This window comes from Peromyscus maniculatus, chromosome 14, assembly GCF_049852395.1.
Source record: "Peromyscus maniculatus bairdii isolate BWxNUB_F1_BW_parent chromosome 14, HU_Pman_BW_mat_3.1, whole genome shotgun sequence".
NCBI classification, from domain to species: Eukaryota; Metazoa; Chordata; class Mammalia; order Rodentia; family Cricetidae; genus Peromyscus; species Peromyscus maniculatus.
In genome coordinates, this window is record NC_134865.1 from 72,222,892 (window position 1) to 72,244,934 (window position 22,043).

At 51.2% G+C, this 22,043-nt stretch overlaps 1 protein-coding gene across 2 annotated transcripts in view; it reads right to left on the reverse strand.

The window, feature by feature from the left end:
* Ccdc88c (coiled-coil and HOOK domain protein 88C) overlaps nucleotides 1-22,043 on the reverse strand; it is a 127,853-nt gene that overhangs the window by 9,260 nt on the left and 96,550 nt on the right. For both annotated transcript variants that reach the window (XM_006991800.4, XM_042261049.2), the window contains 8 exons: nucleotides 21,094-21,371; nucleotides 17,500-17,643; nucleotides 15,525-15,711; nucleotides 13,554-13,699; nucleotides 10,798-10,887; nucleotides 9,497-9,732; nucleotides 3,620-3,808; nucleotides 1,944-2,012 (listed from right to left, as the gene is read on the reverse strand). In XM_006991800.4, the coding sequence (XP_006991862.1) occupies nucleotides 1,944-2,012; nucleotides 3,620-3,808; nucleotides 9,497-9,732; nucleotides 10,798-10,887; nucleotides 13,554-13,699; nucleotides 15,525-15,711; nucleotides 17,500-17,643; nucleotides 21,094-21,371 (1,339 nt within the window). The remainder of the gene's footprint in view (nucleotides 1-1,943; nucleotides 2,013-3,619; nucleotides 3,809-9,496; nucleotides 9,733-10,797; nucleotides 10,888-13,553; nucleotides 13,700-15,524; nucleotides 15,712-17,499; nucleotides 17,644-21,093; nucleotides 21,372-22,043) is intronic.

Consider the following 22,043-nt stretch of genomic DNA (forward strand, 5'->3'; position numbering starts at 1 on the left):
CAGGCACCCGGAACACACTTGCTGGCAAAGTGTTTAAGGATGAGCCAAAGAAGACTTGGAGCTTGGGAAACAATATTGGACCAAGACCCTCCGTGGAGGGGCAGCTAGAAACACAGGCTGTTCTGTAACAGGCACTGGGTGGCACTAAAGGAAAACATTCATGTTTACTGTTTAATTTTGGTTTTGTTTTGAGTTAGTGCCTTACTAGTTAGAATAGCCTTGAACTCATAACCCTCTGGTCTGAGCCTCCTGAGAGCTGGGATTACAGGCCTGAAAGACCATGCCTGCACACTCAGGTTCACTAAACAATTCTTTTCGTTCCATATGCTGAACAGAGAAGCTGGAGGAGTAGAGAGGTGCTTGAAGAACCCCCTGGCCAGGCAACCAGTTGCCAAATAGGCCACTCAGTGAGCTGGCGTACTTGGAAGGGCCCCTCCTACTATAGGGCCCCCCACTCTGGGTAAAGACAGAAGGGCTCCTGGGCCAGGAGGCCTCATTAAAGAGTCTGCCTTCACTCACAGACTCATAAACAACTAACGCCAGCACCGTCTGACTCTCTACGCAGCGGGCAGGGATCCTCAATGCTGGATCCCTTGACTACTCCAAGCACATCAGCCACAAACCGACCCATGCAAACCTCCAAGGTTTCCCTTTTAAGGGATTTCTTTCTACCCTCCTAGGGTTTACTTAAAAACAAAACAAACAACAACAAGAACAAAAATGTTGATTTAGTGTGTGTTATGTGTGAGAGGGTGTGTGCAGAGGTCGGAGGACAATTTTCAGGAGTTGATTCCTGGAATTGAATTCAGGCCATCCAGCTCGGTGGCAAGTGCCGTCAGCCACTGAGCCATCCCATAGTGCACTACTTTTTATTTTTTAAAACATTCATTCTTGTTAAACATTTATTTACTTACTCGTGTGTGTGTGTGTGTGTGTGTGTGTGTGTGTGTGTGTGTGTGTACACACGTGTGTATGGAGGTCAAGGGGCAAATACAGGAGTTGGTTCTCTCCTTCCACCGCATGGGTTACGGGATCAAATTCAGGTTGCCAGGCCCGCACTTGGCAAGTGCCCTTACACACTGAGCCAATCTGTCAGCCCCCTAGAATCACTTTTTAAAAACTGAGAACTGGGGGCTGGAGAGATGGCCGAGCACTTAAGAGCACTGGCTCTTCGAGGATCCAGGTTCAATTTCCAGCATCCACATGGGGGCTCCTAACCATGTCTGACTCCAGTTCCAGAGAACCTGACCCTGTCTTCTGGCCTCCAGAGGCACTAGGCATGTAAGTGGTACAGACGGATACACAGGAAGTACACGTACGCACGCACGCACATAACGTAAACTTAAAGGCTGAGATTCGGGGTGGCAGCTCTCTGGTACAGTGCTTGTCTTGCCTGTGTGAAGGCCGGGCTCAAGGAGGGAAGGTGCATGGGAGGGAGGAAGAAATGAAAAGGGGAACCAAAGCAACTCGTAGTTCTGAGAGGCCTGGGAGGCCGTTACCCGTTCTCTTACAACATCCACAGCCAGGGGAGAAGCATGTCTAACGCTGAGACTTCATACAACTCGGTGTTACCACAGGCGAGCAAGAGAAAAGTGCAAGCCTTCCTAAAACTTGGTCCCTGCATTGGTCACCAGGACTCCCTGGCACACCTGGAGGTTGCTGGACAGCAAGGCATGCCAAGAGTTTTCTGAACCGGAGGCTTCTGGGGGGACAGTGAACTCCTTACCTGTAGAGGCTGCTCAGTAGGAACTGTGTGAAGAAGCTCCTGGGCAGGGCAGGGAAGGCAGGCTCAGAAAGGCTCCAGCCCCTGCATCCCCACGTCCATCCTAACAATTCCACCCTCACCTCTTTCGTGTGTTAGGTTTCCATGACATCCGTGCTGCTGAGCTTGAACTCAAAGTGCTACTGATAAAGACCCACCTGATACCACACCAGCCACTCACCCGGCTGCCTGGGGTAGGGGGCCTCAGGCTCCATGGAAGGCTCGCAGAGGTTGTCATCTGAATTACTACCTAAGGTGAGAATAAAGTTAATATGTCGGGGTTCTAGAACACCCACCACCCACAAGGAAAACCCTGGGATCCCTGGCTGCATGACCATCTCGGCCCTTCGTTCCGCCCCCGAATCAAGGTAAGGTCCAAGTCTTAGGGTGAGGGAGGGGGTATGGACGGCGCCTCTGCTCATCTGTCTACCTGGGAAGAGGAGATGGGCTAATGCACTGGACGGGTTCCATCTACTTTCGGTCACACTTTGTGCCCGTGCATGAGGGGAAAGGGAGCTCTGGCCTGGGGGCCAGGTAAAAGAGCGGAGTCCAGTGCCCCGGGAACCCTTCCAACCCTGAAAGCCAGCAGCACGAAAGGCAGAGGATGTGGCAACAAATCATCTTCAGAAGCCACAATGCCATCAGGTGGCAGGAGGACAGGAAAGGCAAAGGAGACAAACGGGACCCAGCACCCAGGAGGAGAGGGTGAGCAGGCCTCGCACCCTCAGCCCCAACAAGGTATTAGTCGGGGAACCCTCCAGTCAGCCGTCAAGAGGCCTCTCCAAGCTGCCCGTGTCTCTATCTAAGCACTAAGTGTGGGGTCGCCTCTGAAAGGACAAGATCTCCCTGTTGAAATCAGTTACCTACCCACTGGCAGCAAGTGTCCAGACCGTGAGCTCAGGGGCCCCGTGAGTGATGCCTGTGTTTTACTTATGGCATCAAGGCTGTGCAACGCCTAAGCCTTCCAAGGCTGAGTGTGTAGGTCCAGCCCCGAAGAAGCAATCGTATTCATCTGTTTTTCTTTTCTTGTCTTGTCTTTTTTTTTTTTTTTTTTTTTGGTATTTTCATCTCTCTTGAACTATATGGATGGCAGTTTTAGGCATTCCTTCCCTTCTGTTTGCCTATTTTAGATTTTCAAATGCTTCTCTCTTGCCATCACTTCTTTCATAGCATCCTGTTCTTGTTTCGTGAGCACAGTAACTTTTCTTATCACCGTTAGGCATTGTAACACTTTCATCTCAATGCTTCCAAACACCCCCGTTTATGCCAGTGACCTTTGCATTGGCTTTTCCTCTGTTTGGGGTTGCAGGCTCTCCCCGGGTGTCCACAGAATCCTTGAAACTCTATGGGCTTTATTTGACATCTGACCAAATCATTTGGCTGGGAATCTCTTCAGCTAACGAGACCCAAAGACTATTGATTTTGCACCCGAGGTGTGAACACACATAGCCACTGGAGTTCTAGTATATGGCATATCTGCAAACCCTTCGCTGATGCCATTGTGTTCAGCATGGGACATTTGTCCTCGGTTCTGTCAACAGACTTCTGGGTTAGAGACCCTCTCATTCATCTTTTCCAGAGAACATATCTCCTGACTCCAGGAAGTTGCCTGGTATCAGCCCAGCCTTGGTGCCACCAAAGCCTGAATGCTGCTGTAGCTGCTGGGTCCTGACGTTTTTCTCATGGTACTTAGGCCTACTGATGGCTGAATTATTTATCCAAAGTCACTTGGCTGGTAAGTAGAGACAAGGCTTGCACCAACTTTGTGACTCAAAATCTTCATCAGCGTTTCCCCTCTGAGAGTACCTCGTTTTCAGAAGGGCCGCAGGCCCAGAGATCATCATCTAGAGGTCTTACCTTTGGTGCGGCCTGGGTGCTTGGGGACTAGGGTGGAGCCGGAAGGGGCTGCCATGATGGCTGAGGTTGAAAAAGTCCGGGAGCCAGGCTCTGAGGGCCAGGACTTCACAGCTGGGTCAGTGGAGGCATCTGTGCGGTCAACACTGCCTCCTCGGGGGGACCCTCGCTTTGGTTTCTGATCCCCGGGGCCTGGGGCAGAAGACATTGAGAATGAGGTTGTAAGCCCATGCCAAGGCTGGGCAAGCACACGGAGGCCCAAAGCAGGTGCAGCAGGGCACACAGACCACAGAGACACAAGCTAGGCGGCCCCCCCCAGCTGCGGCTGAGACGAGGCGGCTACCATGAGGCTAGCTCAGGTTCCAGTGTGGGTCACATGGTTAGCATTGGGGGACTGGCAGGGGAGAAACAGAACTCAAGAGGAGAAATAAAATGTTGGTGATGACCCAGAAGTCAGCCTCAGGATACACTTCCTGTACTCCTGTACAGAACCCCAAGTCCTGTCTCAACAGCCCAAATAAGTATCTGCAGATGTCCTGCCAACTGGGTTCCTTTGGGTGTCAAAAGGAAGTTCATCGACAAGCTCACAAGAGTTTATTCTTAGAAATAAAACAAAAACACCCAAAACTTTAGTCTATGCAAGGTGGTTTCCCCTTGTAGCTTAGGCTTTTAAGCAGTGTAGTTTTCTGCTATAAACATGTATACCTGTTGAAATTAAGTAATATGTTTGAAAATCACCCCCTCCAAAAATAAAAACAACAACAACAACAAAACTCACCTAAATAAACAGAAAACCAAACAGGAGTGAGTGTGGTACCCCCAGACACAAGACAGAAATGAGCAGAGAGGGCTGAGGACAGTGACATGGTACTGTGCCTGCATCACATGGGTAAGACCCAGGGTTCGAACCCCAGCACCTCAAAACAACCCCGAAGAAACAAAAGAAAAAGACAGGAGCGTTCCTGACAGCTGGCCAGGCCTTCTGTGTACCGCCTACGCCATATGCCCAAGTGCCAGGCGCGGCTGGAGGTCGCTCTTGCGTACACTGGACTCTTTGGCCCTTCAACTGCAGGGCTCTTCTCTGTGTGGCTTCCAGGCCCAGATCCTAGGGTCTGAACCGAGGGGCAGACTGGATTTTGGATGATAACCCTGATGAGAAGCAAGAGTCAAGTCTGATAGAATGAACAGTCATGGGGCCTTTCCTGTGGGTGAGGTGAAAATGAAGGTCCAGAAGGGAGGTGGAGATGGGCAAGCAGTTAGCATGAACACCAGACAGAGACTAGCACAATTCCAATAGCATGCGAGGAAGACAGACTCTGGGAGCAGGCACCATGATGGCTGGGTGTTCTTCAAGACAGGGTCACAGCTGAAGTCAGTGGCAATGATAACCAACCTTAACGTTGTCATAGTTACAGGTTTGTATTGGCACCTGGTTTTTTATTTTTTCTTTCTTTCTTTCTTTCTTTCTTTCTTTCTTTCTTTCTTTCTTTCTTTCTTTCTTTCTTTCTTTCTTTCTTTCTTTCTTTCTTTCTTTTTCTTTCTCTCCTTCTCTCCTTCTCTCTCTCTCTCTCCTTTTCTTTTTTTTTTTTTTTTTTTTTTCCGAGACAGGGTTTCTCTGTGTAGCTTTGTGCCTTTCCTGGATCTCCCTCTGTAGACCAGGCTGGCCTCGAACTCACAAAGATCCACCTGCCTCTGCCTCCCAAGTGCTGGGATTAAAGGCGTGCGCCACCACCGCCCGGCTGGTCACCTGATTTCTATGTCCTGACAATAACCTTTCCTTTTTAAGATAAAGTGAACTGCAAACAGTGAGTCATTTTAAGGGAGACTATGTAATAACCATATAGGAGACAGGGGCCATGGCCCAAATCACAGAGCTTGATGTGAAATGGAACCATGACAGTGGTGGTGACCTCTCAGGTCAGCATCTCCCCCTGCTCTGGGTGTGACTTATGTCCTGATATATGTTCTGTCCACTATGGTTTTAATTTCACCATCCACGATGTCAAAGAACCACAACGCAGTCATAAAACTCGCCTCTGGCTGGGCAGAATCAGTTCAATTACTCAAAATGCTCAAACAGAGCAGGTGATCCTTCAAAACACAGACTCCCTAGGGGCTCGGGAGCAGAAGCCAGTAGCTCTATGTTCTGACAAAGAGTGGGGGACAAAGTTGAGCTGCTTAGAAATAAATCTTTAGGAAGGCTGCCTGCTCGCTGGTGGGTATTTCAGGAAGCGTAACGGCAACTGGCCACTCCCGCTTTGCACGCGGGCACGACAGAAGCTTGCAGATGCAGGGAGGGGGAGGACCACAAGGCCTCTTCACTTACTTAGCGCGGGTCTCCTGGCCCAGGGGTAAGTAAATGCACGTACATCCCGAGGGTCCCCTACACTGTGCTGTTCTGAAGAATGTCCAGGGAGCATGGCAACTCATCTTCTATTTTGCGATCAGGATCCATGATGGCTACTTTGTGACTGGGGGGGAGGAACCAGGGTCCACGAGAGACCGTGTGGCTGTGGCCTTTAGGGACTAACTTCCTTTGGTTGGTAGTTTGAATTTTAGAAATGAAGGAGAGACACATGATGCAGACAATGGTAAAGGAGGGGGTCAGAAATCCCCAATGTCTGAGAGACAGACAGACTCGCTGGGAGAGGATGGGATGTCAGAGGAAGACCAGAATCGCAGGCGTTTAGAGAGAGCTGGGTGGGCCGATGGAGACTTGTCTTTATCCTTGCTTTTGCTTCTCAAAAAGGGACTCTTTTTGCGCTGGGATGCTACATGGTTATCATTGTGATAACCCGGAAGAAGAAAAACAAAAAAACAAATGAAATGAACAATAATCACAAATGAGTCCAGGCTAGCAAAAGGTACTTAGGAAAGCAGAGTCCTGTTCAACCAATCAATACCCAATACCCAGGCCAGAACCATTTACGCTCTGATTCAATTTAATTTAGTGGCACCCCGGTGCCAACTATTACTCATGAAGCGCATCAGGAGAACTATACGCTGCCCCAGGAGTCGCCCGCCTGCCCGCCCGCCGGTTTAGATGATTTTTCAATTTCAGTGTGTTAAATTATTAAATAAGAATGCTTATTAACATGGAAGCCAGCTTCTCTTACTCATTCCTTTTAATGACAGGCTCCCTGACAACTCATTGGACACACCTAATGACATGCTGGCCCACTGTCAGAGCATAGTCTACCTGAAGCATTCACCGTAGGCTGTAATTCTAGAATCGCCTCCCTTGGCAACATGAGTTTAGAAACACGCAAATGTCTTTCTTATTACCCCAACCCCCCAAGACCTGGGGAGATTATTTCCTTTCAGACCACGCCCCCCCACATGTCCTCCACTCCTTGGCCTTTAAAGTGGAGGCACCACAAAGCAGACAACCAATCTAACTAAGCTCCTGGACATACCTTTCAGGGGTATTCAGACTTCTGCTTTAGGATTAAAGCCAAGACCAGAATCGCTACTATTTCCTTTGCCATAGCTCCACCTAGTGGTCAAATCCCACACCATCGCATAAGGGTCCTAGGTTGGTGACCACAGCCGGAGGGAGGGAGGCACTGAACAGAACTCCACAGTTACTGCGGGCAGTGCCAGCTCAGGAGCCAGAGGCTGAGACACCAGGCTTGGATCTCTATTACTATATCGGTTTTACTCCTCAGTGTTACCTTCATGAGACCATCTTCTAGCTAATAAATAACATAAAAAATGGACAGGAATAACGTCCACCTCCCAGGTTGTTAGGGATTAGATGAGATAGAGAACCCCCAACGCGGTTCAAAGGGTACTCAGCTCCCAGCAGCAGTCTGGACCAGGTAGACACTCTTTCTCTGCAAGTTTTCTTTCTTGTTTGCCTTTTTGAGACAGGTTTTCTCTGTGTAGTTCTGGCTGTCCTGGAACTCGATTTCTAGACTAGGCTGGCCTCAAACTCCGAGATCCACTTGCCTTTGTCCCTCAAGTGTTAGGACTCAAGGAGTGTGCCACCACGCCAGGGCTTCTGAAAGTCGTCTTAACTCAATTAAATGGAGCACAACTAATTCATTCATTCAACTTCAACAAAAATATAGGCTAAAGTGGGAAATGTTCAAAAATTGCCATTATGGAAACTGGGAGCCACAGGACCCTCTCTGGCTATAAGAAATGTTAAGCTAATGTTTAGAGCTAGTGAAGAGCTGGGGTGTGGTGGCTCTCCCCTGTAGTCCCAGGACTCAGGAGGCTGAGGCAGGAGGATTGCCATGAGTTCACGGCCTGTCTGGGTTATAGAACAAGTTTAGACAAGACTGAGCTGCACCATGAGCCCCTGTTCACCGTTGCCTCGGCACTGGCTCACCTTTCACCTACTCCCATCCGCATAGAGAACGGAGATGCAGCTGACAGGAGCATGGATACTCCTCACAGCTGAAGACGACCTGGGTACTTGCGAATGTGACGCAACCCACAGAGGGCACCTGTTCCTCCTTCTCAGTGTTCCATCAGCCCCTAAGAGCCCTGGGTTCCCTGACATGAGTTCAGAAAGTTCCAGTATCTTTGATAAAATTTAAGTTACTCAGAATGAAGGCCTGGTATAAATACCGCCCCCTCCAAAAAAAAAAAAAAAAAAAAAAAAAAAAAAGATAGTGAAAAGTAAACTTGACCGTCTCGAAATACTTAAGGTAACTTGTATTTCAGACTCTATGATGGTCATTTTGGATACTATAACATCTGAAATTTGGAGCTAGCTTCGAAAGTGTTCAGTCACTACAGACCTGGCAGTGACTGTGATAATAATGTCTATATCATACCAACCTGCTTTGCCAACCTCTTCCTTTTGTATGTGTGCACAACAATCCATCTTGTTTAAAAAAATAAAAAGAAAGAAAAGAGCTGGATGTGGTGGCGCACACCTTTAATCCCACTTGGGAAGCAGAGGCAGAGTTCAAGGCCAGCCTGGTCTACAGAGTGAGTCTCAGGACAGCCAGGGCTACACGGAGAAACCCTGCCTCTAAATAAATAAATAAAGTAATAGTTATTTTTATTTTATGTGTATGAGTGCTTGCTTGGATGTATCTAAGTGCATTGTGTGCACACAGTGTCTGTGGAAGCCAGAGAGGGGCATCCGACTCCTGGAGCTGGAGTTAGACAGTTGTGAGCTGCCATGTGGGTACCGGGAATCACACCCACGTCCTGTGCAAGAGCAGCCAGTGCTCTCCACTGCTGAGTGTCCCTCCAGCCCCAACACTCCATCTTCTAGATGAGATTCTGACTGCACGGGAGTGTGCTAAAATGGTTCAGCGGTGAAGCGCTATGAAGACCAAAGGCTGCCATTCACTTCCTGCCCACGACAGTCATGTGCAGTTCATCTGGCCTGAGATGCTGATGAACGACAACATGGACGACCAGCTCCTGTCATCCTTCAGAGCCCCTGGCAAATTCCAAATGCCAGCCCAGTGTCCCAAGACTACAGGACCCAAGGCTAAATCTGTGTGGGGAATAAACCAAGGTGCTTTCCAAATGATGGAAGACAACAAACAGCCACGCAGGACTTTCTGAACCTGGGCACGTGGCAGGTGTGGTAAATACACGTGTACAGAAAAGAGCTAACCACAACCTTTGACACACTGGAGGGAACCCCAAACACACCTGCTGCTGTGCCTCCCTAGGGTGCCTGCCCAAGCATCAACTTCAGATGGTCAAATAAGCGCGCAGCCCAGGTAATAAACGGTGCTTCCTATTCTAAAGGATTAACACAGCCATGGCAGAGACTGGCCTGGTGCCGTGCCCGGGTAGGGGGCACATGTACCGCCATGTTCCCATGGAGGCACGGCACACCCCATCAGTGAACGGATCTTTCGGAGCCTCTACCCTTACTCTGCCACATCTGGCAGCTGCACCTACCTTTCCCCACAGGCCCGTTGTGGGTGTCCCGTTCTGCACAGTTCAAACCGGGTGTGGGGTTGTCGGAGTTCTCCGTCTGTGATCTGAGATTCTGGGAGGCAGATGGTGAGGCGGGGTCTGAGGGCTCCAGCTGCCAGGGGGGGCTCTCTGTGGTGGATTTTAACCGTTCTCTGGAGCCTTCTTTCTTTGGCTTGATAAGTTTGACTAGGGCTTTGGCTCCGATCCAGTGGTTCTTCCTAGTTAGAAGATGTTTACAAGTCACAACCCATGCTCACAGAGCCACACAATGGCACTGGGCTCGGGGTGTGGCTCTGTGGCAGGGCTTTAGCCTAGCATTCACAAGGACCCGAGTTCGATCCCAGTAACCTCAAGAAAAGAGGCTGGTTTTTATGAACATCGTCATGATCTTATTTACACCCCTGAGTCCTGGAACTGAGAAGCCTAACTGTTGGGTACAGGCTATGCCGTAGCAGAAGGGTACGTGAGATCAGAAACCCATGCTAGTCTCTTAGGAGAAAACACCTAAACTGTGCTGTCTGTGCAAGAATGGGGCTGTGCGGGCTAGCTGGTTTTTATTTCCCCCGTGAAAGTCATTTTCAGGCATATTACCTGCTAAAGGTAACCACTGACATGTTCACTGACTGGCATTCAGCAAGCGCACCAGGGGCACGGGGGTCAGGGTTAAACGGTAGTTAGAAATAGAAAACCAATGTGCACACCATATTTGATAACTGTGGGGCCCAGCCAGGCATTCTGCTCAGGATCCCTTTCCCTCAGAGGACCATGGCTGTGCTGTCCACCATCATGTTAAAACTCTGACAAGCCAACCATGCCCAGTTCCAGCTTTAATGACTCTGATTCACAACTTTCGGCCTCCTATCAGGCCTCATGGGTGAGTCACCCTGGTGTCTCATCAGGGCTGGCTGGCATTTGCCACCCTCACAGGACAAGCTGGGATATAAAGGGTGGGGCCGAGAGCTCTGCTTTGCCATAGGGCAGTGGTTCTCAACCTGTGGGCTGTGACCCCTTTGGATTGCATATCGGATACTTATAATTCATAACAGCAGCACAATTATAGCTATGAAGCAGCAACAAAATAAGTTTATGGTTGGGGGTCATCACAACGTGAGGAACTGTATTAAAGGGTCGCAGCGTTAGGAAGGTTGAGAACCACTGCCATAGGGGCACCTGTAAGTGGGGGTGCAGGGCTGGTCTTGCACTATGGCTCCCAGGCTGTCTTGTCTCGCAGCTAAGATGGCTAGGATCACTGTGTGTCACTCACTAATCCTGGATCCACTCACTTCTTTGGGGCAGGGTCATAGAACTTGTACTGATCCATGATTTTCTCTTCCAGTTTTTCCTTGTGTCTCCGTAAAGCATTTAATTTGTCTCTGTGAACAGAGGGAAATCGATCAATCCAGTTTAAATAAACAAGTGAGTGTACTTAGCCGTCCAATCTAGATCAGAAATCAGTGTCTGGATTCAGGTCTGAAGGTGTTCAACCCCACACTGGTCAATGAATGGGAATTTATGATCAGCAGTACCAGTTATGAGTCTAGCTGGCCTTGTTGGCTCACTCCTTTAATCCCAGCACTCAGGAGACAGAGGCAGGTGGATCCCTGAGTTCGAGGCCAGCCTGGTCTACAGAGTGAGTTCCACTCTAGTCAAAGCTACAAAGTGAGATCTTACCTCAAATAAATCAAAGCAAAAACCCAGCTATCTGTGCTTTTTGAACACCTGGGAGCCAGCTAAGTGGGCTTAAGAGAGCAAACCTCTGATCACCTGAGAACTCACACTTGGCCAAACTGTGTAGGACACCGGGCACCACGGGCCGGAGGCAGACAGACACTCTCTAATGCAGCCGGATCACCAGGCACATTAACACTTGAACACTGAGGCGGCAAAGGCACGCTGGGGCCTGGTAACAGCTTGTGAGGCCAACTGTTTTCAGAGGACAAGCAGAGAAGGCCACAGAGCGGGACGTGTGGCGAGCCTGAGCACGCCCTGGGCAGCCAGCCCCAGCAGAGCAGCCAGGCGGGAAGAAAGCAGCTGGGTATGGTGACCGTGTGAAAAGCCAGCGCTCAGGCCCTGAAGCAAATCTCTGCTTCTAAATGGTGGAAACCGGCTCACACTTTCAACATCACAGTGGCGACGGGCAGCCCCAGGGCCTGTTTGCTGGGGTGTCTGCCACGCTTGCTGAACTCATGGGAAAGTGGGGCCCTAGGCAGTGGCTTGTTCAGGTTACTTCACTGCTAAAGCAGAGAAGATCCTGTCCACGCTGAAAACTTTCCCAAGAGCCCACTGGAAAGGCTGCACTCGGGGAAAAGACACCAATGGGGTGCATGCTGGCTGCTTGGAACAAGCTGAGAGGTGTGCCAAGCCACTGGCCTGACACAGACACTCTCTAATGCAAAAGACATCACCAATCATCTCCCTCCCGAGGACCAGTCTTCTACGCTGTTTCGTTAGCACCTGCCCAACCTCGGCTGGCGATTCTACCACATGGATTACAGAGGGTCAGCTTCAAGCAACTGCCACTTAGATGCCAAATTACAGTGTGGGCTTCCACGTGAGTCATCCCGAAGTAGGTGGCAAGCAGATGCATAAGGCAAAGAGGAGGTTCAGAGTTACATCAGAGAGAGCTGGGAAAGCACCGGGGGTTCAGGGACCACACCCCTCCATAAACATGCCACTTCCTGCCTTTTTGTTTTAAGACAGAGTCTCTCTAGGCAGCCCTGGCTCTTTGAATATGATATGTAGACCAGGCTGGTTTCAAAGGACCAGCAATCCGCCTGCCTCTGCCTCCCGAGTGCTGGGATTGGAGCCACGCACCACCATGGCTGGCTCTTCTTGTCTTAGGCATACTCGGGCCAGGAGCACAGGGCTTGCCCGAGACGCTGGTCGTGAGGAGGGACAGGCTTGGTCTAGCACGATACACCTCGGATTATCCAACTGTGGGTTTCCAGCATCAGCGTTCCCCCTCACATTCACTACCTCTGTCAAGTGCCCAGGCCGAGACACACATCCCTTCAAACCTGTCCCAGGAGATGCAGTGTCTTTAGCTAGGCAGGCCTCTCTCCTACATCCCCAGCACCGAGATCACCCACCACACCCAACTCTCCCTATTCAACCTGGCCTCCTCTCATCTCAGCAGCAACACGACCCCCTCCACTTGTCCTTTGGGGCCTCTGATCCCAGCGGGAGGGGGCACAGCCCCTGTCACCCCATGGCTCTAGGCTCCCAGGGTCTACATAAGGCTCGAGGAGGAAAGGTTAGGCAAGGCACGGAACGCACTCACTTGCTACAGTCAGGTGAGGGAGAAACTGATTCTCCGCTCTCAGTTTGGACTTGTTCCCTGAGCTACAGCTGGTGCTGGCGGCCTATGTCTACAAATGAACTCCAGTCTAAGTAGAGAGAGACCTTTCCGGCGGTGGATAATACTTCAGTGAGGGCAGAGGAGGTAACTCAGCTGGTAAAATAACTGCCATGGAAGCATGAGAGGACCTGAGTTCACTCCTCAGAAGCCACATAAAAAGCCAGGCACAGTGGAGTGCCCTTGTAACCCCAGTGGGGAAGAGACAGGAGGACGTGGGGGTTCACTGGCCAGTCAGCCTAGCCTAATCAGGAAGGCACAGACCAATAAAAGGCCTTGTCTCAAATGACACTCCAGGTTGACCTCTGGCCTACACCACACACACACACACACACACACACACACACACACACACACACACACACACACACACTTGTACCCCCTCCCCACACATATGCATGCACACAGAGGGCACACGGGAGCAGGAAACCTCACACACATGCAAGCTAATCGCTACCTCTCAGAAATCTAGACGATTCCATAAAATGGTATAGCTCCATCTCTAATCCTCCAAACCCTAGTGGTTAGGGGCTCTTCTCTGTCTTGAAAGCAACAGGTGTATGGTGGAAGAGAAGACAGGATATCGCCCCCCCCCCCCCCCAGTGAGGACTGCGCACTGTGGGGGGCTGGGGACAGTGGTTCAGAGGCCCCTTACGAACATGCCGCCCGCCACGGCCCACTCACATGTACTGCTTCTGCTCCTCATGGTACTGCTCCTTGTTCTCTATGTTCTGCTCCAGCAGCATCTGGTTCTGCTGGCTCAGCAGCTGGATCTGGCTCAGCAGGTGATGATTCTCCTCCTCTAAGTTCCCCTTGAGACGGGAGAGCAGCTGAAACACAGACCAGCAACGGCTCAGATACCCTGTGACCCCGATGCTATGCTGGAGACCCGGCCTCTCAAGGAACACTTGCACAGGGCGTCCGTCCATCTTGGTCTGTCTGCACTAGTGAGGACCTAGGGAGGGTCAACCAGCCAGGAAGGCTGCACTGCCTCTGCACACACCACACGACCCAGCAGCCAGCTGGCAGCTCGCGGCTGTCGAGATCACAGACCAGCCATTCTGGGGGAGGTGTGATATGAGCAAGATACACAGCAGAACACAAGATTACATGTGAAATATTTTTGATCTACTGGTTAATTATGTTACTACAGTTAATTTCACTGGGGCCAGGGATGTGTCTCAGAAGGCTGCCTGCCATTACCAGCACTAAAAAAATAAAGAAAAATGTACTAATCTCATTGAAAAGAAGAACTGTTTTGAAGGTGGCTACTACAAAGTGTAGCCTGCACGGATTTCAGCTGCAAGCTCTGCTGTAAGAGAGAGCTTGGAGACTGGAGACCGAGGGCCTTCCAAGCCATCCGGTGTCTGGTGCCCGTGTAGCACAAAAGCAGTCATAGATAACCTAAGAGTGGCTGTGTCCCCACAAAACTTCACTCTCACCCACACTGACAACAATTTCATTTCATTTCTCCCTAGCCACAAAATAAATATCTGTTTGTTTGAGTTTTAGCTTCAACCATTAAAAACGTCAGGAGCCATTCTTAGTCCGTGGGCTGTGTGAATGCAGGTGGCAGGGAGGATCTGGCTTGTGGGCTGAAGCTCACAGACTTGTTTTAGAACAGCACTGTGGTGTAGCGGGGAGGCCCAGAGGTGTGGGAGGCAGAGACGGGGCTCCTGTCCATCATGTACCTCACTGAGGATGAAATAAGCTAACAGGTAAGCCATAGTGAAACTCCCAGCATGCCACAGGAGGGAAACATGCTCCTCCCTCACTCCTCTCTACCCCACAAAGCTAACTTCACCATTAACTGAAGGCTCGAAATCTACCTTTTCCTTTTCCATTATTGTACACAACTTACGTGTATGTGATGAGCAGATATGGAAGGGCAAAGGAGGTGAGGCCGTTTCCTTTGTAGTACCACTTCCTCGAGGTCCAAGGAAGTGGCAGAGTGCATAGAGGCACTAGATAATGCAAGCAAGCGTGCACATGAGCACGCGCACACATCTGTATACAGACATACAGATACAGAGAGATAGAAATAGTGCACCTCCTGTAAGGGCAGTCCCCAGTGGATGTGAGTGCCTGGTCAGTGACACCCATACCCAGTAGGGCACTGGGCCAGGGTTTCTCATCCTCCATGGGCAGCTCAGATCTGGCTGGGTGACTGGATACTAGTGTCTGGGGCTGAGGTTTCCTACTTGCCTACTTGCCTCCCAGGGGTGTCTCAGAAATCAGGAGGGGCCCACCTCCTCAGACTCTTCCTGTATAGTGGGGTCTATCTGAGATTCTACCTAAAGGAGGGCTTTGTTTCCCACAATGGCCATTTCTGACCCAGCTCCGGGCCACCAGCAGCTGATCACCCAGCCCCAGGACCTGAGCCAGGCAGCCACACTCAATCCCAGGCCATTTTGCTCGTGTAGCTGTCTGCTGAAAATAAGAGGTACAGACGATGACGGTGCCACCACGTCCTGATGGACAGACAGACGCCACTGTTGACTTCAGGAAGCAAATGTCAGACAAAGTGGCCTCTGAGAGGTTCCTACCACAGGTGGCACTCTGGTCTCACCTTGGCTCCAAGGACACCTCCAGTCTCAGAGGATACACCCGGGAGGGTGCTAGCCCCTCACAGACCTGCCCGAAGGCACGCCTCACCTCACAGTGGTTGTCCAGCTTGGTCAGTGAGATGTCCATGCTCTGGTGCTGTTCCTTAAGCTCGTCGAAGCGTGCCTGCCAGCGGTTCAGCTCCAGCTGGGAATTGTTCAGTGATGTTTTCAGCTCCTTGGTGTGGGCATGCAGCTCTTCATACTCCCCTTTCAGCTGGTGGTGCAGGAAACTGACCCTAGGGGAGGGGAGCCACAGGCAAGGGGGCTAAAAGGCATTCCAAAGGCAGAAGGGCCTGCAGCTGTGGGTTCGGTACCTGTTCTGACAGTAGCAGACTATGCAAGCTGTCAACCTCCCGTGTGTGACGTCAGAAACTCTGAGAAAAGTTGCTGCTTTCCAGACTGTGTTCTCTGGGGCTCTAGGAGGGCATCCCTGAAGCCATACTGGTCTGGGTAGGGGGTGTAAGCCATACTGGTCTGGGTAGGGGGTGAGGGGAACAACAGGCACGCAGGCTAAGGATACTGGCCTCAACAGGACATCATGGCCAGTGGCCACCTACATTAGTGTTTAGGCATTCTGGTATAAGTGGGAAAAAGAGCCGTGCTTTAAAAAAAAAAAAATTTTTAAGAGAATACTCTTTCTCTAAAACACTGTGCCCACAAGCTTCCAAAGGAGAGAGGAAACCAGCAGTCCCACTTGGCCACGACGCCTAAGAACCACATGAAGCACCGGCATGTCACAATAGCCCTACAGGCGCAGTAGTGGTGCCGACTTGGCGGTAACCAGCAACTCTCTAACTGGACTTAAGACCCAGCCAACAAGAGGGAGAGCACGCCTGGTACTGGAAACCTAGTTACCTAATCGGAGCGAGTGGAATCATGGCTATCGGAGGAGAATCTGCAACCAGTAATTCACTAAACCAGCGTCATCCCTAATAACAATCTAAAAACAGCTGTCCTTACACCCACAGGTAAGTGTAGGTTCACCCTTCATCAAGGACACTTCTCTCTGCAACTGAAACGACTACAGAAACCCACAACCAATTGATAGGCAGAGACATGGAGCCCCGTCCCAGCGGATACATCTACAGAACATTCCTACATCTCAGGCTCAGGGAACATTGCAGAAGAGCCAGGGAATCAGGGACTTTACTGTGAGACTGTCTCCTAGTAACAGCAGAAGCTACACCCATAAAGTCTCACCCACATGACTGCTCAACCATGAGCTAAACAAGGACACTGATCAATATGCCAAACAGCACAGGGAAAAGCCCACGAGACGTCAGCCCTACCCAAAGAACTACAGGCAACTGAGGGAAGCTGGGAACAGGAAGTGGCCTTCCCCAGGAAAAGAGCACACCAGCTAGCTGTCCAGCGCCCAACAGTCAGCCCCGAAAACAAAGTACAAGCCTGCGACTCTCAGCGGGCGAAGCTTATCAACACAGGCGTTTTCTCTGCTAGGCACATGGCCGCCACTCTGCACTCAGGGACGCGGGCTGCGCTTGGGCCCTATGCCTGGGGCTGTTCAACCCAGCAAGACGAGGACTCACACCACTCCACACTAAAGATACGGCACAAACAGGTCCTGGGAGGACTTTGGTCCACAGTAGGAGAGACGAAACAAGGAAGCTGAGTGAGCCCGATGACTCAAATATTCTGAGAACTCCGTGCGTATCCACAAAAGACCCACGAATAGGAGTGAGATTCTGGGTTACAAATAAGCACCAGTGAGTAGGTGAATCTGTTGAATAAGGAGGACCACAGTGGCTCCCGAGGGCTGGGCTTACATCTGAAGATGACTACGCCTGTACAGATACACGATCCACCTCTCCCTGTGCCGGCTGAGTACCACCACCCACGCCCCACTAGCACAGCTGTCCGTCAGCTCCTTACCTGGGCAGCGGCATGCAGCTCCTGACAAGGAGTTCACAGGCAGTTTTCAGTGAGGACTGCTCTGAACAGATTAGATTCCTGGGTCCCCGCCACTCCTCCCAGCCCCGGGTGGGCGCGCCTGGGTGCTTGCTCACCTGTCCAGCTCTCCTCGCAGCCTCTGGTTCTCACTGGAGGCCACGGCGCTGGTCCTCTGTTCCCGCTGCAGCGCCTCCCGCTCGGTGCTCAGCGCCTTCTCCAGCTCCTCCAGCTCAGCTTTCCGCTTCTGTAAGTCACCGTGCCTGGTGGAGCAAACAGCCACTGGAAGCGCGGCCAGGCTCCATCTCCCACAGGCAACTCACACCCCAGGAGACTGGAATAAGCCCTCTCAGAAAAGGGGGTTCCTCTGAGACCTGTTCTCTGAGGAGTGGTGAGAGGCTGGACAGCAGGGAAGCAAGATGAATGCTGCCGGTGTGTGTGTGTGTGTGTGTGTGTGTGTGTGTGTGTGTGTGTGTGTCAGTCAGCAGCTCCCAGGGCCACAGTCCTCTTCCATTCTCTGCTTCCTTGGCTTCCCTGTCACAGCCAGCCCCTTCTGCAGGTCACCTGAGAGCATAAGGGCCACACTCTACACCCTCCTATTTTAGAGACTCACCTTACAAAGTGGGTCACTAAGAACCAGTAGACCTAACTAAAGGAAACCACAAAATAAACAGCTAAATTCCACTCTATGAAACAACTACTCCCTGCCCACACCCTCCTCACTCTATGAGAGCCCACGTCTCTGTTCCCACTGGCACTGGGGGTTGAGAGCGCTCTCTCTCTCTCTCTCTCTCTGTTTGAATTTTTCTTAATCCTTGTAGGCTGCACAGCTGTTGCTGGGGGGCAGCAGAGCACAAGGTGGAAATGACTTGACTTTTGTCCCTCAGTGCTGATGACCCAGGATCTCCGAGTCAGGGAGACGAGTGGTCTGGGGCGCGTTTCTCAACCACCGGGCTCAGGAAACCTGGGAGCCCCCTTCTCTTCTGAGCATGTAACACTGCCGCCGTCCTACTGCTGGGGTCTCCAGTCTCCCCTCCAACTCCTGCCCTCCACATCAGCTGAGCCTGGGCCATCTCACTGCATCCCCGTGTAAGGGATCCCATTAGGAAACTCAAGGCCATTCTCCAAAGTACAGAGGCCCCACACGGCAGGGCACAGAGTTAGGATGAGGGGATCTGTCTGGCTTCCAGAGCCAAGTGAGTGATTGTGGAAGAATTACCCAAGTTTGACCAAGACCGCAAACTGACCAGCAGGGCCTTCCAATTCCTGCTCCCCTGTGTCGCTTCAGCCAAGTACACAGACCAGCCGACAGCCCGCAAGCCTTCGGAGTCTTGCTTACCAGTGAGCCCTTGACACGACAGAGTAACTATCCGGCGGGAGTCCAATTAAGTATCAAAGGAAAAGAACCCAGACCTCTGTTACTCCTGTGTGACAGGCACTGGAAGCCCCAGTGCACAGACTGGAGACTGTGCCTCCAGCTGTGTGGCCAACCAGCCGGAGATGCTAAGTGGCTGACAGATGCTAGACCAAGCCAGGGCCTTGACCTTCAGAGTCAGTCACAACTCCGTCTACAAAAACCTTCCTCCTCTGAACGGACATTCGGCTCCAAGAAGAGGGGAGAGATGGCTCAGCGGCTGAGAGCACTGGCTCTCCCTCCAGAGGTCCCGAGTTCAATTCCCAGCACATCCATGGTGGCTCACAACTGTCTATAACTGTAGTCCTTGGGATACAACGCCCTCTTCTGGTGGTGCAGATGCAGACAAAACAACCATACACATAAACACATAAATAAACCTCCTGGTGGAGCACACCTTTAATCCCAGCACTCGGGAGGCAGAGGCAGGTGGATCTCTGAGTTCACGGCCAGTCTGGTCTACAGAGTAAGCTCCAGGACAGCTAGGGTTACACAGAAAAACTCTGTCTTGAAAAATCAAAACACACAAAGAAGATCTTAAAAAAAAAAAAGAAAAGAAAAAGACTCTAAGAGTACAATGTGCCAGGCGGTGGTGGCGCATGCCTTTAATCCCAGCACTCGGGAGGCAGAGGCAGGCGGATCTCTGTGAGTTCGAGGCCAACCTGGTTTATAGAGGGAGATCCAGGACAGGCTCCAAAACTACACAGAGAAACCCTGTCTTGTTTAAAAAAAAAAAAAAAAAAAAAAAAAAAAAGTACAATGTTTTATGATGTTTGTGTAAAGGCTTGTGAGCAGGGGTCACGCTCACATTAGTGTCAGTGCTGTGTGTTCCACTGTGTTAGTCTGTTAGCGGCACAGCGCCTTTCATGGTTAGACATATGAAGTATAGGTCCAGTAAATGATGCATGTAGAAAGGGCTGGAGGGGGAATGCCAGGGGATAAAGGACCCAGAGGCAGAAGCTGTACCATCTGATGAGAAGAAAAAGTCACACAAAAGCCAACATCTTGGCAGCCCTGAAGGATGGAGATGGGAGACTCTAGACGGAGGCAAAAAGGCCATACTGGGTAGGAAAATCTGTTGTCCTCACCATTCTACCCACAAGTGCCATCGGTGCCCATACATGGCTTTCCTGGCTCAATAACATGCGTAGGTCCCTGCTTCGGAAATTTCCTGCACGTCAGCCACTCCCACCAGACCTAACTAACGTATCAGGTGCCCAGCTGCTCTGCTGAGGTGGACTGGACAGAGATGCTGCCAGTGGGGCCACTTCGCTCACACAGGAAGGGGACGCTGGCTCTCTCCTGTCCCGTTCCTGTGGGTTCCCTTCTTTGGACAAGCTTCCTTCTGATGCGTATCTCACTGATTCTCAGGCTCTGGAGACAGAACTCCAGCCAGAGTTCTGGACCTCTCAGTGCAGGGGCGGGAGCCCAGCCAACAGTGGCTGACTTTAATGACACCCCCACCCCACCCCTGGACCTGGGACTGCCAAGTGTGAAAAGTTAACATTTATGTATTTCAACATACGAAAAACTTACCCGAAGCAAAGAAAAAGCGGCAGGTACAGATTAAAGGAGAAGGGCAGTGTGGGTAATTGTGGGAGGGCACTGGGGACAGTCTCCCGCTCCCTCACCCCGCCCTTCTACCTCCCAGCTGTGCCAAGATCACAGGTGTGGGGTTCCTTTGTTGTATGCATTCAATATTTAACATAACGGGAGGATCTGGGTTTTGAAGCAAACACTCTAGACTTAGACTTGGGAGAGGCAGTGTGCACAACCCTGCACACAGCCGGAAGTATTTTCCCAGCGGTGTGGGTCAGGAGAGGAGAAAAAGGGGGTGAGGAAGAAGAAAGAATTCTTAGAGAACAGGTCTCCAAGTGTGCACACTGGGTCACCCAGAGCCAGGGTGAGCCACGGCACCCCTTTGCCCCTGTGTCCCCTGCCACAATCCCCAGCTGGACAAACAGAAAGGAAATAGAAATCGCTAAAGGTTCTATTTCCTTCCCTTTGGGAAAGCTCAGGTGCACCAACAATGAGAAGCAGCCCGCCAAGAGGAAATGCGGGGGAGAGGCGGAGGGGCACGCAGGCCTCAGGAAAGTCCCAGAAGCTCTGGGGCAGCCTAAGGGGCTCAGCACACCAGCTGCCTCCTCCATAGGCTGTATCTCTACCCCCAGGCCTCTCTCAGGTCTCCTGTCTATATACCCAGCTTCCCTGTTCCCAGGCCCCTGCCTCCCAGGCCCTACAGGCTCTACCCCTGCCCTCCCCTGCCCCACAGGCTCTACCCCTGCCCTCCAGGCCCCACCTCTCCCCAAGCTCCTTATGCTCCAACTCCAGGTTCCGGTGCAGCGTCTTCAGACAGCTGTGCTGTCGGATGAGGGCCTCATACTCTGAGGACTGGCGCTCGTACAGGGCACCCAGGTGCTCATGGTCCTGAAGCAGGGCCTCATAAGCAGCTGCCAGTTGCTCCTGCTGCTGCTGCAGACTTTCATGTTCAGCCTCCTTGGCCGACTGCTGGCTCTGTAGCATTGTGTACTGCGCACCAAGTGCTGCATTCTGGGAGCTCAGTGTGGAATTCTCCACCTGCAGAGAGAGCAGAGCCTTGTGTGTGGTGAGCAGGCCAAGGACTACCAGCCACAGACAGCACCAGAGGGACCTCAAGGCAGGCCAGGTATGGGCAATGCTACCAGAACTTGAAGCCTTGGCACTGGGGGGGCGGGGGGCGCACAATATGGCAAAAACTGGCTATGAAAAGATGACTATGAACCATCTCCAGAATTCCTCCTAGATAAATCCCTCCTTCTAGATAAATCCCTTATGTGTCATTACTGATTCTTCTTTAAAACCTATTTTCTAGACCAGCCAACAGAAAATCTATAAGGCAGCTGGGCGGTGGTGGCACGTGCCTTTAATCCCAGCACTCGAGAGGCAGAAGCAGGCGGATCTCTGTGAGTTCAAGGCTAGCCTGGTCTACAAAGCGAGTTCCAGGAAAGTCTCAAAGCTACACAGAGAAACCCTGTCTCGAAAAACCGAAAAAGAAAAGAAAATCTGTAAGGCTAGAGGATCTGACAATACTGTCTGTCTAATGATTGATTTTTATGTTATTTATTTTTGTTCTGCTGGGGCCTGCACTAAGGACTTCGTGCAAGCTAAGCATTTTTACCTGTGGGCCGTGTCTGAACCCCTGATGTTTTAGAGTATTTCTAACATAATCCCAAAATATTAGAAAATTGAACAGGGGCCAGAACTACTCTG